Source organism: Lutra lutra, chromosome 8 (genome assembly GCF_902655055.1).
Source record: "Lutra lutra chromosome 8, mLutLut1.2, whole genome shotgun sequence".
Taxonomy (NCBI): Eukaryota; Metazoa; Chordata; class Mammalia; order Carnivora; family Mustelidae; genus Lutra; species Lutra lutra.
The window spans coordinates 42,185,688-42,204,427 of NC_062285.1; the positions used below are offsets into that span (position 1 = coordinate 42,185,688).

Sequence of the window (18,740 nt, forward strand, 5' to 3'; positions counted from 1 at the left end):
AGAAGGAAAGCAGCAAAGGGAAGGAGGGCATCAGTTCTGGTCTGTGCCCAGTGGCCTGGCCTCCTGGTGATAAGCTTCCTCTCGTGCCCTGGTGCCTCCCAGCTCGAGCCCTCAGGTTCCCTCCTCTTCCTGACCCTGGGCCAAGGAGGATGCCCCTGCTAGCACCTCATTAACCCGGATGGCCTCCGCCCTGCCCTGAGGTGCTGGCCAGGCAGAGCTCTGGGCTCAAGTGAGTCTCCCTGTGAGGGAAGGGAGGAAGGACATGGAGCCCCAGAAAATCACCCTCACGCTCTGGATCCACAAAGCTCTGAACTTGGACAGACAGACCCTTTCTCATCAGCTGTGGTGTGGAGCTGGGGTATCCCTTGATGAAGGGTTTCCACGCTAAGGGAGAAACTCGGGCTCAGAGAAGGAATAGGACTCAAGCCAGAGGTGGGAGGAAACCCCGGGCCGGCCAGGAAGGAAAACAATCATCCAGGTGCCCCTCTCTGGGCCAAGGGCCAGGTGCTCCCCAGGGCCCCAGAGTAGAGGCCAACCCTCCAACCCTCTGGCTCTCTGGGCTTCATTCAGCTGCCTGAGCTAGGTTCCCCCTCAGTCTGTCTGAAGGCAGCTCTCCACAGCAGAGGCAGGAATCTGGGGAAACAGAGGTTGTGAGGGCAAGGATCTGACAAAGCCAGAAAAGGACTAGAAGCCAGGAGTTCTGCCTCTCAGCTGACAGCTTGCACCCAGCCACACCTCCCACTTTTAGACTCCAGCTTTCCCTGGGAACCTCTCCTCCCAGAGAGGCTGAAGACAGGCCCCGAGGCAGTGTCGGGCAGAGATTGGATCTCAGACTTGAGGGAAGTGAAAGGGTTAACTCTCCGTGTGTCCACTGGGCCAGTCCAGCCAGCTCGCCCAGAGCGCTATAAGTCCAGGCCTGTCTCTGGTGTTCTCTCAATCTCCCTTTCCCACTTACTCCTCCTTCCCCCTTCTTCTGACTTTGGGAACAGAAGCTAGGGGCCCCTTGGCACCAGCTCTCTCTGGGGTGTCATTTAATACTGCCTGTAATCACCATCTCCTGGTTTATTACCTCTCTCTCCCTCATGGCTACTTTTGTCACCCCTAAATCTATCTCTCTCTCTCACACACACATTGACACACATGAGCTGGGAATGGAAGAGAAAAGGGCTTCTCTTCAGTATAGTTCCGCCCTACTCGACTCCTCTCTGGGAAACCAATGCTGATCAACCCAGAGGCCGGAAGCAAGAGGTAGGATGCGGGAAGCTGGAGGAACTCTTCTGAAACAATGGAGCAATCACAAAACAGCAAGCTCAGAGAAAAGAGGATTTGGGAGGGCAAATAGGAGGAGGGCGTAGGAAATTAGAAACCATCCCATGGTTTTAGGAGGAGAGTTAGGTGGAGGAAATTAGAAATCATCCCATAAACATTCCTCTCCCAAACAAAACGGAGTCATCAGAGTCCACGTGAGGACTAGAACACTTCCAATCGCTTATGGATTTAAGCTGGCAGACAGGAGAGGAGCATGGAGGACCCTTTCCCTAGTGCTACAATGAGATTATGCTTTTGAAAGTGCTTCATAAATTCCCGAATGCTCTACAAATGGAAGGAGGCCTATGGGTCACTGCATGGCTGGCCGTGGCAGGAAAACCACAGGGCAGGGTGGAGGTGCCGGGGCCTGCCCCCCCCGCCCCCTCCCCCACCCCACCACAGACTCTTTGGCTTCTTGATTGTAAGATCACAATGACCCTGCACCGTGGACACTTCTGATCACCAATACCCAGCACTCCTGTCAGGCGGTGTGTGCCGTGAGGTGGGAATGTGAGAATGTGGTCCTTTCATACAGCCCCCCGCCAGTGCCCTTCCTTGAAGGCCTCTATGTCAGCAGCCCCAGCGGGGGCTGGGATGACACCCTCACTGCAGGTGGAGCCTGGGACATGCCTGTTGGCCAGTGAAGGGTGCAGACGCCCCCATCTGACACCCCTGTCCTCCCACCCATAGTCTCAGGTAGTGGGAGAAGCATTGGGTCAGGTCTTTGCCTGGTACCATCCCTCGAGCAAAGGCAAAGTCCAGACATAGCCTTCCACCTGATGGCCAGGGCAGGCATGTGAGAGATAAGGGTCACACTTTGGACTCAGCCCAGAATGGGCACGAGGGGGCACAGGAGCCGCACTCACTGGCAGTCCCACTCCCCTAGAGCCGGCCACTCACTGCACCTGAAAGCAAGGTGGACACCAGAGAACACCGGGTCATTACTCTCGCTGCCTCCTGCGACGCCCAGCCTCGCATGTGTGCCTCATTACTCTGGTGCCCGGAAGGGGTCTGGCCGCGAGGAGAGAGCGCCAGGGTGGCGCGCGGTTCCCGGCCTTCCGCCCGGGCCAGGTGGCTGGCGAGTTCAGGTGCGAAGGAGGGAGGGGAAGTGAGCGCAGTGAGCTCTTCTTTCCCGGGGAGCGTGGCGGCTGCGTCACGGGCACCGGACCCTCCGTCCCCAGGGCCACACCGGCGCCCACACGGCACGGCCGGGTACCCGGCCCGTGGTGAGAGGGCGGCGCCAGCCCGCGTCCCCGCCCCTCTCCCGCCACCTTCCCTCCCGGCCCGGCCCTGCGCTGCCCCGGTCCCACGGGCCGCTCGGTCCCAGACCCAGGCCGGGCAGCGAGGCCGGCATTGCCGCGGGAGCCGTCGGGGACCGGGAGCCCCGCGGGCGGTGGGCGGCAGCGCGGGCGGCGGGCACGGGGACCCCTGCGGACACAGGTGAGCGGCGGCGGGGCCGGACGGACGGGGGCGGGGCGGGCTGGGGGGAGAGCCGGCGCGGGCCGCGCGGGCGGCGCTGGGGAGAGAGGCTGAGGCCAGCCGGTGTCCCAGCTCGAAAAGGACCAGGTGGGGGGAGAGGGCAAAGGAGACGGAGGCAGCCCTCGCAGGGAGGATTATTGGGAAGGGGCCGGGAAGACAATGAACTTTTTCCTCTTTCGCTCATAAATCAGAGAAAAGTAAGGGGAGGGCTGAGCAGGGGCCTCAAGCCCATCTGAAGGGGAACAAGCACCTGCTTAGGCCTCTGCTCTCCAGGTCCTGCCCACTCAAAGGGTGGGTCCTCTATCTAGGTTTAAGGGGAAGGGATGGAGCCCCCGGCTGGCTCCCAACTCCATGGAGGTTTCCCAGAGGCAGGGGAAGACCAAACATAGCCTGCTGTCTCTAAGCCCAGCCACCTGATAGCTGTCCTCCCTCCCCTCCCTGTCTGTGGGCAGGAGGGTCCAGGTAAGGGATGAGCAAACTGTCAGTAAAGAGCCAGACAGTAAATATTTCAGACTTGAAGTTTATAGGGACAGTCTCTGTTACAACTAGCAAGAAAACAGTGGTAGACAACTGGAGATGTGTAAATGTGGCTGTGTTCCAAGAAAACTTGATTTAGGGGGGCTCCTGGGTGGCTCAGTGGGTTAAAGCCTCTGCCTTCGGCTCAGGTCATGATCCCAGGGTCCTGGGATTGAGCCCCACATCCAGCTCTCTACTCTGCAGGGAGCCTGCTTCTCCCTCTCTCTCTCTACCTGCCTCTCTGTCTATTTGTGATCTCTGTCAAAAAAATAAATAAAATCTTAAAAAAAAAAAAAAGGAAAGAAAACTTGATTTAGGGACCCTGAGATTTGAATTTTATATACTTTCCATGTGTTAGGGAATATTATTCTTCTTTTAATTTTTTTTTCCAATTATTTTCTCATGTCAAAAGCATTCTTAGTTTAGGGCTATACAGAAATAGTGGGTAGGTGGCACAGTCTCCAGCGTGCCCCCACCCGAGGGCTTCCCAGCACCTCTTCCCTAGGCCACAGGGAGGGTATGGCTCGGTGCCTGGAAAGGAGGGACATCCAGAAAGCCTGGGGACCTGCCTGTGACCCTTGCTCCCAGCTGCTCTGAGGACTACAGCATCCTTTGATGCCATTGAGGGAGCTGGTATGCCAGATGTGCTTACATGTAAGGGAGGAGGCATAGCTCCATGGGGCTCCATCCCCAGCATGCGTGGCCATACCCTACCCCCACCAAGTCACAGGTAGGCAGCCATACTCCTGCAGTAAGTGACAAGCCCTTGACCCTTCCTCCCCCACTCCATCATCTTCCCCATCCCCCTCCCCCCCCCTTGGTCCCCAACCTGGTGCCACCCACTGATCAAGGCTGGCCCTTCCATTCCTTTTTTTTTTTTTTTTTTTTAATCTTTGCAGCCTCAGGGGAACCTTTTCTCCTTGACATTGAAGCTATGACCCTTCAGAGTTGACCCAGGAAAGAAGAGATGCAGACCTTTGTTTCTCCAGATGAGGGTCCCTTCCAAGGACTTGTGGCATCCCGCATTGAGACTTACGGGGGCCGTTATCAGGCCTCCAACCAGGGTTCTGCTGACCATCTCCATTCGCAAGTTGCCCCTGGGCTGGTGAGTCCAGGCTGCCCCAAGAGTGACCTGGGAGGGGCAGGAGGGAGAATAGTGAGGCTTTCACATCTCTCTTGCAGCTTCATGAGGTGGTCTATTCCTGTCCCTCACCCCTGCCTTCTTTCCTGGGTTGCGAGGGAGAGCAGGTTAGTGTTGATCCAGGCTCTCAGGACTCCACACCCATCCCAGGCAGATGGGTGAAGCCAGGTCCTTGGAGGAGGTGCTGTTAGACAGGTCTGAGGCCTGGAGTTGGTTGGGGGGGTCACGGGGAGCAGGGAACCTGGCACTTCCCAGACTCCCGCCTCTACTTGGGAGGAGCCTGTGGGTTCCCTGAGGCCTGCTCTGAGTCAGCACTGAAGGAAGAGCAAAGGTTCAGGGTGTCCCTACTCTGCAAGTGGGGAGGGGTGTGGGGGCCTGCCTTGGCTTTCCTGCAGCTCCACCCTCCTGGCCTGCCTGAAATGCCTTTCCTTCAGCCTCCAAGCAGCCCCTGCACCCTGAGGACAGTTCTGCTTCCCACTGGGGGTATCCCCTGCCTTCCTGGAATAGGATTCGGCCCTGGGAGACAGGGAGGACAGTTGGGGACTCTCCCGGGATGAGGGCCAGAAGGGAGACTAGGAAATATGTGCTGTTAGGCCACAGGCAGATCAAGGAATGTGACCAGGCCTGCCCAGGAGGAGACTTGTGGCCGTGGTCTCAATCTCTCATGAGGAAGCATAGCCACTCCCAGCTGGAAAGGACACGGGCCGCATGTCCCTGGGGAGGAGGCCACACATGTGTGTGCCCTCATCCCCGCATGTGAGGGAAGCCGTTCCCACGCAGGGGGAGCTGGGAGGGACCCAGAATGCAGCCCACACTGTGCTTTGTGCATGCACGCCCGCAGGATAGGGAGCACACATGTGAGCGGGAGGGCCCTGGGGGAGTGTCCACATCAGAGCCCAGGCTTGTAGATGCCTGTGCTCCAGCTCTAGAGGCCCCCACTTCTGCCCCTGGGCCCACTAGGGGAGCCAAGTGGGCAGGCCCCTGCCCAGCTCAGCTTGGCCTCCCTGGCAGCAGCTGCTGTGACTCAGAGCAGGAGTGACTCACCCCAGACTGGTTTGAGGGGAGAGGTGAGCCAGCCCCACTTGCAGGGGTAAGGGACACCACCTGCAGTCAGGCCTGGCCCCGCTACCTCTCTGGGACTTCGGGGAGAAGGGAGGCCCCCTAAGAACTTACCCTGCTCTTCCTCCTCCTCCAGGATCCTGGTCGCCGACACCTCCATGGCTATGTCCCCTTTGCCAAGGGCTCTGGCCAGGTCCGAGGTGTGTCTCCTCTGAAGATGCGAGAACCTGAGCCCGAGAAGAAGTATGGAGGCCCTTTTGGGTCTGGCCCACCACACTCCCCCAAATTCAAGGTAAGAGGTCCCTCTTCTCCTGTCCCCAGGCTCATAGCCTGAGCTGTATTGTCCACAAATGATCAGAATGGAGAGAGTGGCCAGCCCCTGTACAGCGCCGGATTCGGTTCTGTGGAGAGACCCTCTCAGGGACGCATCTGCAAGCCATGCTGCCTCATAAAAATGTCCGTTTTGTAGGCAAATGTCAGAATGTTGCCTGAGACCACAGGTCCCTTAGTCTCCACCTGCAGGTCCCTGTGAGGGGGTTCTGACTCAGAAGAGCCCTAGAAAGAATCTTTCCAGTCAGGGAGCCTCAGTCAGACTCCTCTGTCTGGCACGTTTTTTGCAGGCCAAGGTGCCTCTCTGTCCATATTGCAGCAATGCCTTTTCCCCTGTCCCCCAGGCTTCTGCGTCCCCACTCAGGTGACAGTGCTACTTGCCACCTCCCATTCCTAGACACACACAGGCACGCATGCGCACGCACGCACACACGCACGTACGTACCTGCGCGCACAGCCATCCCCAAGCCGGGGGTCTGCGTGCCCAGGATATGGCCAGGATTAATCCCCTTTGCCGCTCCCGAAGGAAGTCAGCAAGGCCCGCCAGCTGGAGATGAGGCTGCATACATTCAGCATGTTTGGGATGCCCCGCCTGCCCCCTGAGGAACGGCGGCACTGGGAGATCGGAGAGGGCAGCGACAGCAACCTGGTCATTGAGAAGTCCTGGAAGGAACTGGTGCCTGGGCATAAGGTGGGCCTGGAACACGGTCTGTCCCTCCAGTATCATAGACGCCCACAGACACCTCACGTCTGCCCTGGAAGGGGGGAAAGGCCTTGGGAAGTAGGGTCATGTGGGGAAAGCATTTGGAGACATCTTGCTGTAGGTTCTACTCCTGGGTCTGCCACTTACTAGTGACACGTTGATGGAGACAGGAAGCCTCTCTGGGCCTCAGTGGCTTCATCTGTAAAATGGGGATAAAACCACCTACACACTTGAGGATTAAAAGGTCATCATCTGTGAGGTAGATCTAGTAGCATTTAAACAGGTGCCAGCTGCTGTTCTTGTTATCATTCCCCAACTGAACCAGTGCTGTCCCCACCCCAGGAGATGAGCCGAGAGCTTTGCCACCAACAGGAAGCGCTTTGGGAGCTGCTGACCACCGAGCTGATCTATGTGCGGAAGCTCAAGATCATGACCAATGTGAGTTGCTCCCATCCCCAGTCCAAGCTACACCTCAGCCATCCACCCATCTCCCTTACATGGTCTCCCACTCCCCCAGGCCAGGAAGGGAGGGCCATGGAGAGGGGCGGAGGGAAGGCGGGGACACGTAACCAGGAGATTCCCCCCATTGGAGACCTGCTGGGGATCTTGGGAATCAGGTTAGCAGTGGTGAAGCTGGGATGGGGATACATTGAAGGGCTAGGTTGGGGTCCCCAGAGGAGGAGTCAGGTGCTGACACCCTTGGCTTTCCCTGCCTCCAGCTCCTGACTGCCGGCCTGCTGAATTTGCAGCGAGTGGGACTGCTGACTGAGGTGAGTGGGTACTCACCAAATCCCAAGCTCTGAGGCCACAGAGTGGGGGTGGGCTCCCAGAGAGCCCCCCCAGGCTGCTCTGTCTGGATTCCCATGGCCTCATTTTCCAGGATACCCCCTGCCTCCTACTCCCCTTCCTGCTCCCCTTCCTGCTCTAGACCCCAAGTAGGTTGGCCTCTGCTCTTTTCCAGGACTCAGCAGAGCTCAGCCCAAGTGCCAGAGGAGTAGAAGGGAAAACCCTAGCCCCTTAGATCTCTCAACTCCCCTGCAAATTTCATCCTGAGCCCACCCTCCACCAGCCAAGCTTACGGGTCCTTGCCTGTCTGTGGCCAGAGCTGTCTGACGGTGACCTGCCAAGGCTTATGGCTGAGTTCTGCTCCCTCCTCCAGGTATCAGCTGAGACCCTCTTTGGAAATGTCCCCAGCCTGATTCGAGCCCACAAGAGCTTTTGGGAGGAGGTGCTGGGGCCCACCCTGGGGGAGACTCGAACCTCAGGCCAGCCTCTGGACCCTGTCAGCCTGCAAAATGGCTTCTTGACGGTGAGACATGGCAAAGGGCTACATCTGCCTGGGGCAGGCCTGGGAGGGCCCAGAGAGGTCCTGCCTGCAGGGTATGCCTCTGTCACTTGAATTCTTCTATGGCTTGAAGGGGGTCTGAGAGCACAGCCCCCACCCCAGAATATCTCCTCGCCTCCTGCCCTTCATTCCACAAGTATGACCTCTGTCCCAAAAGTTCTTTGGTCTTTGGATGACTCTTTCGAAATGAAACGCAGCTATCTCAGGGAAGGGTTATACCTGATCTCTTAACTACACAATCTTACTTCTTGGCCAGAGATGCATTGCCAAAGAGCTGGGAGAAGAATGGGGTCTAAGCAAGTCATCTTCTGGGTAAATGAGGGAGGGGCCGTAAAAGGCCCCAGATCACCCAGAGCATGGAGAAATGGGACAAGAGAAAGCAAGAGGCCTGGGGTCAGACTTTCTTCCACAATTTTACCTAACCAGGAAGACGTGGGCCTTGCAGAGCCAGAATGGGGTACAGAGGTTGGGGGGAGCACTCATCTCCTGGGAACAAGCCCAGGAACAGGGCTTCTGGGCAAGACTCAGGTCACTAGCCACCACCCATGTGAAACAGGACCTGCAGAGTCCTGCAAACATTCCAGCTGAATTATTGATGGTGGGAGAGTACGTCCAGAGTGGCAGGGTACATCAGGGGCTATGCATGGGGCCTGAAAGAGTAGCAATGGGTCTGCCTCTGGGGACCTCAGCTTCTCCCTGGACTCCAGAGAAAGGGACTGGCAGTCACAGGTAGGGGAAAGCATCATGGGGGTTAGAGATTGGCGAGAGCTGGACTAAGGGTCAATGAGAGGCTCTCCCTCCTGCTCCCCGTGCTCTGCAGCTGGAGGCCAGATTTCATGACCTTCTACCCCCTGCCTGCCCATATCTCTCCCTCAGTTCAGCCAGCGGTTCCAGCCCTATGTCCAATACTGCCTACAAGTGAAGCAGACCATGGCTTACGCCCGGGAGCAGCAAGACAATAATCCTCTCTTCCATGCCTTTGTGCAGGTGGGAGAGGGGGTGCTGGGAAGGGGGCTGGGGTGGACCCTAGACCTCCAGGTCATCCCTGATCTCCAGCTGGGTCTGAGGCCGAGGCCATCACTGGAATGGGGCAGCAGGGGGCTTGCAGACTCCTGACCCCCTGCCCTCCTCTGCTGGCAGTGGTGTGAGAAGCACAAGCTCTCAGGGAGACAGATGCTGGGGGACCTGCTCATCAAGCCCCACCAGCGAGTCACCAAGTACCCACTGCTGCTCCAGGCTGTGCTTAAGAGGAGTCCTGAGGCACACGTCCAGGAAGCACTGAGCGCCATGGTAGGTGGCCTGGCAGTGCCATGCCCTCGGGAGCTGGGGACTGGCATGTGGGAACTGATTTCCAGGAAATCTCAGGGGTCTCTTTCTTCATACGTATGTGGCCATGTGGCACCGGCTCGCCACCCGTGCTGTCACTGACTGGGGGAGACGTACAGGGTAAGGGGCTGAGCTCTTCTTCCTTCCACACCCCACCCATCACGTAGATTGCCTCTGTGGAGTCATTCCTGCGACACATCAACCAGCTGGTCCACCGGAGCGAAGAGCAAGAGAGCCTGGTGGCTGCAGCCCAACGCATCGGGCCCTACGACGTGCTGGAGCCGTCCAGCGAGGAGGTGCAGAAGGTGAGGGAGGGCAGAGGCAAGGAGGCGCAGAACAAGCAAGGTCCCCAGGGAAACAGAAGAAGCAGAGGCCTGGCGGAGAAGGGGCAGAGGGGCCACAGAGGGGCCGTGTGCATCACTCCTCCCACATGAGGAGTTCCAGAGTGTGAGAAGGAAGTACTCGATGCTTCTTCTCCCTCCAAGAGGGCAAGGATGAGAAGGCAAGGTGCCAGTGACAGAACAAAGAACCACCATGGCTGGGAGGGGGAGGCAGCCCTGCCCAGCCCCACGATCCTCCCCACCCCATGTCCCTCAGAACCTGCGTCCATTCTGCACCCTGGACCTGACGTCCCCCATGCTGGGGGTTGCTTCTGAGTACATCAGGCAGCTGCTGCTGGAAGGACCCGTGCGAGTGAAGGAGGGGCGAGAAGGGAAGGTGAGGGGCTATGGGGAACCTCAGAGAAGATGGGACGTATATCGCAGAGAAGGGAGGGATCCCAGGAGACAGAATAAGAATCAGGAAAGCTGGAAATGGGCACAGAGATGTGTTCGTGTGTCTGTCTGTCTGTGTCTGTGTGTGTTGGGAGAAGGACATGGTGTGGTGAAGCTCTGGTTGTTTGTATGCCCCTGAGTCAGCCACGTTCCTGGCCTATAAAGCGAGAGACAGGACCAAAGTGACACCCCTTCCAGCTCTAGCACTCCACAGTTGTGCACTTGTCCCCTGTGCACACGTGCACCCATGCACGCACACAACGCGGGGCCTTATCCATGTCCCACTCTCTTCCCCTGCTCCAGCTGACCCTGTCTCTTTCTTCTACGCATGGCTTCCCAGCTGGACGTGTACCTCTTCCTCTTCTCTGACGTGCTCCTAGTGACCAAGCCCCAACGCAAGGTCAACAAAGCCAAGGTCATCCGCCCCCCACTCATGCTGGAGAAGCTTGTGTGCCGACCACTACGGGACCCTAGTATGTCTCTTCTTTGGGGACCTTTTCCTTCTCCTTTCCTCTTGGCAAAGGGAAGGAGCAGTCAGGATGGGCATCAAATAAGGTCTAGCCCTTGAGCAGACTTTCTCCTCCGCCCAGACAGCTTCCTGGTGATCCATCTCACTGAATTCCACTGTGTCTCCAGTGCCCTCACTGTGCAGTGTCCCAGTGCTACAGACTGTGCCCAGTGGCTAGAGAAGACCCAGCAGGCCCAGGTATGTGAAAGCCAGAAGTGGGAGGGGTGGAGGGGTCCTCAGAGGTCAGAGATGGGAGCGCAAGAGGGAAGGAGGAAGAGAAAGAGGCTGGGATGGATGCGGGTTCAGTCCGGTTTGGCCCCTCGGGAGGGAGACATAGCCTTGACCATCCACAAGAGCAGGAAAGAAAGCCTTTGGCCAGCAACTGTACCAGTCACTGGGAGAGCCCAAGACAGCATCCCCTAAAGGTCTTTACACCCCGAAACAATGATGTTCAGAACTTCGTCTTCCATTTGACACCAGTGGAGCCCTTGCTAGGTGCAGGCACTGGCTGGGTGCTAGGGACTCAGAAAAGAATAAAGCATCATCCTGCCCCTCAGGGAACATGGCCGGCAGCCTAGCTAGACAGATTAGTATACAAATAATGGAAACATGTATGCAGAATGGAACTGTGGCCGAGGAGGGAGTAATTTATTCTGTCTGGTGGGTTGGTTGGGAAAGGGACAGCACAGAGGTCAGATGCTGTGACATCTTGACAGAGGGGTGATGGTCTGATCACCATTTGTGGGGATATCTAGGAGTTTGTAGGGGAACAAGGATGGGAAAGAAGGGTATTCCAAATGGAGAAGCAGAATGTGCTGATGTGGAAAACATGAAACACCATGTGTGTGGAGAGAACCGCTGGCCTAGGAGTTCATATTACCAGGATATGAAGTCCAAGGGCAGGTGTAGTGGCAGAGAGGCTGGGAGGTAGGTACTACCAGATCGTGCCTACTACTGGATGCTATGCTAAGGAAGTTGAACTTTGTCCTATAGATAACAAGGAGCAAGTGAAGGTATTTAACAGGACAGATTCATGTGATAAAAGCTAGAGGAATTCAGAAGATCCAAATGGAGCTGTACTAGTTACCACAAACTTAATGGCTTAAAGCAGCAGAAGCTTATTCTCTCACAGTTGTGGAAGCCAGAATTTAGACATCAAAGTGTCAGCAAGCCCACTTATTTCCCCTTCAAGACGCTAGGGGAGAATCCTTCTTTGCCTCTCCAGCTTCTGGTGGCTTCAAGTGTTCCTTAGCTTGTGTCCATCTCACTCCAGTCTCTGCCTCTGTCTTCTTGTGGCCTTCCTCTCTGTATGTCTCTGTGTCCAAATCTCCCACCCCCGTCTCTTACACAGACACCAGTCTACCCTAAAGCTAGGATGATCTCATCATGAGATCCTTAACTGAAGATCTTTGCACATCTGCAAAGACCCTTTTTCCAAATAAGTGTAGAACCTTCCAAATAGGTTCTAGGGGTGAGGACCTAGACGTATCTTTCTGGGGCCACTATTCAACCCACCACTGGAGCAGAATGGCCAAAGAGTAAAGATTTAAATTGGCCTTTTAAGTCTAGAGAAGACCGTGAGCAGAACGTCAAGGGAGCAGTTGGGTTGAATTATTTTGGGGGCAGTGACAATGTCTGTCTAAGTCTGGAGCAAAGGATTTGTGTGAGCAAGTGATGAGAGGCCAGGTTCTACAGGACTCCCAAGAGCTACAGAAGCGTGTAGACAAGACAAGGTTGAATTGAGTGGGTTGACAAGACAGCTACCATAGATTCTTGAGCAAGAAATTGCCATGGTGAAACCCATGTCAATCTTGAATTGACAGCTGGAAGGGTGATAGGTGGGCTGGAGGAGGAAGAGATTGGTGGCAGGAGATTTACTGTACTGGTTTTGGTGTGAAATACAGAGGTTTAGTGCCATGTTCTTAGGAACATGTTGCAAAAAGGGGGGAAAATGTGTAGGGGGTGGGGGTAGAGAAAGGAGCTAAAGAAGAGGAAGAGACAGGTGAGCCTTTGGGAGGCTGTGGTTAAAAGCCCACACTGAATGCAAGAACTGGTTCAGACACCAGTTCTACCTCTTCCTAGCTGGGTGATCTTGGGTGAATTATGTGCCCACCCCACCCCCCAAGCTTCCATGTCTTCACCTGCAGTGGACTTAAATAATAACAGTCCTTGCCTCATGGGGAAGAGTCAAAGAAGTCATTCTGATTAAGCAGGCAGCCTACTACCCAGCCCTAGGTAAACGCTCCTGATGCAGGTCACAGGTTAGAAAGGACAAAGCATGACTTCCTTCCCAAAGTTCCCATTTGAAAGATTGCTTTGGCAATGGAACCCCTGAGTGAAATGAAATCTTAACAAAGAGAGAAACCTGTTGGGTTAGTTATTGCTTCCTGGGTGGGGTGAGTCTAGGGTACTATTCAGTTTTAAGCAGAAGCACCTTGAAAAGGATGTAGTGGGGGGTAGCAAGTGGAGATATCTTAGGGGCTTTGGAAAGGATAGAAACACAGCCCTAAGGTTCAAATGGGGACAAAGGATGAACTATGAAAGTTGCTAAGAGAATAGATCTTAAGATCTCTTACCACAAGAGAAAAAAAATTTTTTTTGTGAAGTGTATAGTGACAGATATTAATGAGACTTACTGAGGTGATTATTTTGTAATATATACAAATATTGGATCATTATTCTGTATACCCAAGACTAATATAATATTATATGTCAATTAATATCTCGGTTACCAAAAAAGGGAACATTTTGAACAAAGAAAGACTATTTCTAAAGAATGCAACTTCATTATTTTTACAGTTTAAATCAAATTAGTGGTTCTCATAGCACTTGCTTTAATGAATAGATAATAATGATTTGTCATTGGCACATTAGGTCATTAGGGCTTCTGGAACTTGTGAAAATAGTTTTGTTCTTTAAACAATTTTAAGCATTTTTTTTAATTTTTTAAATTTTTTTTTAAAACAATTTTAAGCATCCTTCCTGCCATCCTATCTATAATACCGTATCATTATGTGGAGAGCTTATTTAAGAGAAGGAAATTTAGAGCTTAGTCTCTGTTTAAATAGTATATTGAAAACTATGAATTAGAGTAAAAAATAAATATGAGGATTTTGCCATTAAAAAAAGAAAGAAAGAAGAATGAAAGACAGGGCTTCAAGATCTTGTGTCTTTCAGCCCTGCAGGACTGCCACTTCCTTGAATACCTAAACAAGCCACAGAACTCCCCAGGCAGCAGTTGGGGGGCCCTTACTGGAGCCCCTTTCCTTCACCACCCCACTGTCAGAACTTTCTCTTCTTCCTTTGGTTCCCAGCCCCAAGATGACACATACCCACCCCACCCCCAGGGGACCCCTACAAACTATTAGGATTTTATTCCAACCAATTCACCTTCAGAAGTTTCACTCCTGGGTAACAGGGGAAAGGAGGTCACTTCTGATACATAACCAGGCAGCACACAAGCTTCCTGGCCTCGTTTAGCAAAGCAAAGGACAAAGAAACTGAAATTAGTTTGTCCTGCTGTTGTCTCACACTGAATTCTTAAAGAAAACTGCTCTGTATTGCCACCAGTCTTTGTAAACTAATGAGGGCAGTAGAACGTCTGTGGGGCCCCTCGATAGAGCAACGGTCCAGGGTTGGACTACTGCTTTCTCCCCTCACAGAGATGTAGGTGCAGCTTTATTCCTACAGGTCTAGCCTGGACAGCCTAAGCTTTTAGGAAAAAATGAACTTCTCCAGGGAAGACAGACTAAATCCTGGGAAAGGTCCACGCTTAGGGTCTGGGAAGTGGAAAAAGGAACCAGTGGTGGAAACAAACAAAGCCATCAGAGACAGAGGTCAAAAAATGGCCAGAGGCTGAAGCAGGCAGCTGAGGAACTAGCTAGAGCCCAGCTCTCACCTGTTACTGTTGCTCTCACGGAAGTTACATCACGTCTCCAACCCCGGTCCCCATCTGGGGAATTGCAGTGATAGTGGGCACCTCTGTGCAGGAGCGATGGGACAATTATTATTGCCGCTTGGCACGAGGCCCAGCACTTAATGGCGCTACATAAATGTTTGTTATTGTCATCACTAGAAGACAGTGGCGGTCAGTGGCGCCTGGGCAGGGCTGTGTGCTGACTGGGGAAAGGCCTCACAGCGGATCAGAGTGCGTGAGCACCTTGAGAGATCCGTGCTAGCCACTTGGGCAGCTCTGGGAGGAGCAGATGCATCTAGGAGCCACCCCAGAGGCAGCAGCGGGAAGAAGAGGCATTTCCGGTCAAGGCTGTGTTCTCTACCAGAGCAAAGGAAGAAGAATCCTGCTGGGGGAGCCCTCCCTTCCTCTTCTTGGCTTTGTGGAGGGGTCGCATTGTGGCTCAGGAACCAATTTCCTCTTCCCTTCCCAACTTGTCTGTCCTCTTCCCCAAACGGAGAAGATCCTCCCAGGGTTGCTGGGGAGGCTTGGCATGTCTAGGAGGACCTCAAACAGCCTGGTTCCTGATGCCTCCCTCCCTGCTTTTTCCTATGGTTGGGCCAGGGGCACAGTGAGTGGAGATGCCTGTATTACCCCACCCCTTCCTTCCAGTTCTTTCCTTCCCCACACCATCCCTGTCCTGGACTTCCCAAACACTCTATTGAACTTGGGTCGTGTGGGGCCAAGGGCACGGCATCTCAGCCGCCCAGCAGGCTGCTCCAGCTCCACCCTGGCCCCAAGAACGACTCCACCCACCGTCCTTATTTCTTGTTCCATCCCACACTGGAGAGGAGGGAGATCATAGAACGGGGCCCTGATATGCTGGTTTCCCACCCCCAGGCACCATCATCCCTTGCTCTGGCCAACTCTCTAGTCTTTTGAGACTGCTAAGAATCTTTGCCTGCCTTTTCACTCATGAGACTGAGGGACTGGACACCCGGAGAAAGGAAACTTGCCATATAAACCTGATGCCAGTTTCCTATCCCTGTTCATCCATTTTTCCAACATGTCTCTATCCTGACCCAGATGCCCGCTGTGTTTCTGGAGAGGCTTTGAGAAGGCCCAAGTGTCCAGGAGTTGCGAGTTCATATACCTCAAGCTGGGGAGATAATCAAAATATTTAACAATCAGTATGGCATGGTCATTATCGAATTAGAGTGGGGCATCTTGGGGGTGAGGGGGTGCCCTAGAGACCCCCCGTTGTGCCATGTTATCACTCTAGCCACTGGATCTTGAGGGATGGGGTAGTCCTAGGGAAGGGAGACAGGAGGCTGAGAGAGCAATTATGGAAGTACTCCAATATTTAAACAATGATATGGCCATACTAGAGAGTACTGATATCAGAGCTGCCCACAGCTGCCACCAGCACCTCCTTTTTGCCCAGCCTCTGCCTTCAACCTCTCTGCAGGTTCTGCTGCCTTCCCTCCCCCTCCACAAACAAACATTGTCCTTTAGCAACTTTCCACCCTTTAAGGCTGCCCTTCAGTGCAGTTGCCAAACCAGGACTCAAAGAGAAGGCCCGGTCCCAGTTCTGCTTCTCTTCCCGTGGGACCTCGAGCAAAGCCTTTGCCTCTCTAGGTCCTGTTTCCTCATCTGTAAAATGGGCTGGTATCCATGCTACCCACCCCGAAGGGTGATGGTGTGTATCAGATTACCGCAGGCCTGTGGAGGGGCCCTGTCAGCCACTTCTCAGACGTCACTACTTGATTCTGAGGGCACCTGTGTGAAAATGTTGGGGGAAGAAGACAAAATATAGTGTATCCTCTCTCCATTCCTCTTGCAATGGTCTTGTTTTCATCCCTGAAGGAGAGCAGAGGAGAGAGCCTGACCCTGTCCACCCTGGTGGCAGGAATAACTCGAGACCCAGCACCATTCAGAACACTTACATCGCCATCACTATCAGGGAGGGCTTTCTAAAGGAGGGCACAGACTGGATAGAGGGCTGGCAAAGGGGACATGAGAAGCAGGAAGAACTGTGCAAGCCGCAAAAGGAGACTTCTGTTCACCCCACCCACCCCTCCCAGGGCCAGCTCAGGAGTTCAGATCCTGGCTCCATCCCACTGTCTTTTGCTTTGTGACCTTGACAGTTACTTATCCTGAGTTTTTCCATAATAAATTAGGAGGAATAAAGAGTATCTGTCTCATAGGCTTCATAATATATTCAGAATCTGTGAGTATTAAATGAAATAATATCTGTAGCACACTTAGCACCAGTCTGGCATACAGCAAGTCTTCATCAATGAAAGTATGGCTATCCCAGGTCACCCTGCAAAAGCTGAAGGCAGAGGAGTATGTCCAACAGAAGAGGGAGCTCCTGGCTCTCTACCGGGACCAGGACCAGGAGTCCCCAGGCACCAGGCCCTCCTCACCTTCCCTGGAGGGCTCTCAGAGCAGCGCAGAGGGGAGGTAAGACCCACAGGGACCACAGGTCTCTCAAAGTAGGGGGGACTGTGGGGAGGAAGGGAGAGAAGAGAAACCCACAAGGCAGAGAAATGTCAACACAGTTTTCAGGGGCACTGGGAAGAGATTGAGGAACCCAGGCTATGGGTTGGAGCAGAACAGGTTTGGATCAGTCTTGCTAAGGACCACATGGGACAGCCTTGGGGATGAGTCAGTCTCTGGCTGCCTGGGGGTGGGGTGGGAGGCAGCAAAGGAAACAGACACAAGCAACGTGAGCTCCCTGAGAGGAGCAGGCTCCCCAGGCCAGGGATGGAGAGGGAAAGCCAATGTGGATTTGCAGAATGTTCCAGCTGCAGGGATCTGGTGAGTCCAAATCCCCGGAGAGGGTGAGAGGTTCATTCACAGTGACACAGCTGTTCAGCAGCATGGTTAAGGAAAAAAAAGACCCGTCACTGGGGGATAACCTCAGGGGAACGCAGGCAGCCTTTGGCAAATACCTGAGCACCTGCTTGGTACGAGGTCCTGACCCAGGTGCTGTGGCTAAAATGCCTTAGGGGAGCTTACAGTCTAGCCCCCAAGATGAGAACATAACCTTACGGTTTAAAGGTGATACTGAAGCAAGTTTGGAGGAGGGGCCATTTCTGGATGGGATGAGACTTCCTGGACCTGAACTTGACCCCTCGGCATGGGACTCTAACCATTTACTATTATGGTTACTTGTAGGACCCCTGAGTTCTCCACCATCATCCCCCACCTGATAGTGACAGAAGACACAGATGAAGACTCTCTGTTGGTTCCAGATGATACCTCAGACTCTGGCTACGGCACCCTGATCCCAGGCTCCCCCAAAGGGCCCTACCATTTGAGCCGACTACGCCCACAGGCCCTTCGGCGTGACCCTCGCCTCACCTTCTCCACCCTGGACCTCCAAGATGTTCCTCTGCGCCCTCAGCCTCCTAACCCCCAAGCTCCCCAACGCCGAAGTGCCCCTGAACTGCCAAGGGAAGTTATCCAAAGAGGAAGCAGCCTTCCCAGGGGCGATCCACCAACCTGGTCGGAGGAAGAAGACGGGACCTTAGTGGGAGGGAACGTGGTAGCGGAAACCTTGCATCGGGCCCAACTTCGGGGAAAGCTCCCCCCATCCCCGACCCACACAGACTCTGCTGGGGAAAGCCCCTGGGAGTCCTCAGGGGATGAGGAAGAGGAGTCCCTCTTCCTGGGAACTTGCTGCACCCCCCACTCCCGTACCCTCCGGGCTGAAGATATGCTCAGAGAGATCCGGGAAGACCTGGCCAGCCAAAGGATCGAGGGCATCCCAGAGCTTGGGAACAGCAGGCCTTGGAAGCTGACCCGGGGCCAACTGCAGAGGATGCGTGGATCCTGCATCGTACAGCTGGACACCCCCATGTCCGTGTCGTAAGTGCCGAAGGGAATGTGGCCTGGGAGGGAGCAAAGAAGGCTGGTATGGAGCAGGAGGGGGTGTCAGAATAGGACCTCAGTGGGGACGGAGTCAGTAGAGGAGGGTAATACCAGAGCGGGGGCGATGGCAAGGAAGGGCACTCAGCCTCACTCTTCACGCCACATCAGACTTGACCCGACTCCCACCTCCTTTCTTTTCAGAGAGGTGTGAGGAACCCTCAGGACTTTTGGCATTTCTCCCAGAGGAAATTTCTCCCCAAGAGTGCTGGTCACCACCCACCCCTGGACTCTACCTCAAGGACCACACCTCTCACTGAGAAGCCTGGCTCAGGCACTCTGCCTCTCCTGCTCTGAGGGCTTTGGGATCAAGTGCTGTACATTTTTGTACCGTGGACATACCAGAGCCCCACATAAAGTCGTGCATAAAAATGACTGCCTGGTCATCCCTAGACAAGGGCAGAAAGAACCTGATGGGGAGGGG

The 18,740-nt window shown here is 54.5% G+C and overlaps 1 protein-coding gene across 1 annotated transcript; it reads left to right on the forward strand.

The window, feature by feature from the left end:
* The first annotated feature begins 2,434 nt into the window (after positions 1-2,434).
* Positions 2,435-18,700, forward strand: PLEKHG6 (pleckstrin homology and RhoGEF domain containing G6). Its single transcript, XM_047743129.1, has 16 exons — positions 2,435-2,748; positions 4,203-4,408; positions 5,640-5,795; positions 6,360-6,524; positions 6,879-6,974; positions 7,256-7,306; positions 7,696-7,845; positions 8,758-8,868; positions 9,022-9,171; positions 9,375-9,512; positions 9,805-9,924; positions 10,321-10,453; positions 10,571-10,686; positions 16,701-16,846; positions 17,564-18,256; positions 18,461-18,700. The coding sequence occupies exons 2-16, from the start codon at positions 4,271-4,273 to the stop codon at positions 18,468-18,470; spliced, it is 2,373 nt and encodes a 790-aa protein (XP_047599085.1). The 5' UTR covers positions 2,435-2,748; positions 4,203-4,270; the 3' UTR covers positions 18,471-18,700.
* Positions 18,701-18,740: the final 40 nt, after the last annotated feature.

Coding starts and splice junctions, on each gene's coding strand:
- PLEKHG6 (XM_047743129.1), top strand. CDS start 4,271: ATGCAGACCTTTGTTTCTCCAGATGAGGGTCCCTTCCAAGGACTTGTG. Junction 5,796..6,359: donor CACACTCCCCCAAATTCAAG/GTAAGAGGTCCC, acceptor CCGCTCCCGAAG/GAAGTCAGCAAGGCCCGCCA. Junction 9,172..9,374: donor AGGAAGCACTGAGCGCCATG/GTAGGTGGCCTG, acceptor CCCATCACGTAG/ATTGCCTCTGTGGAGTCATT.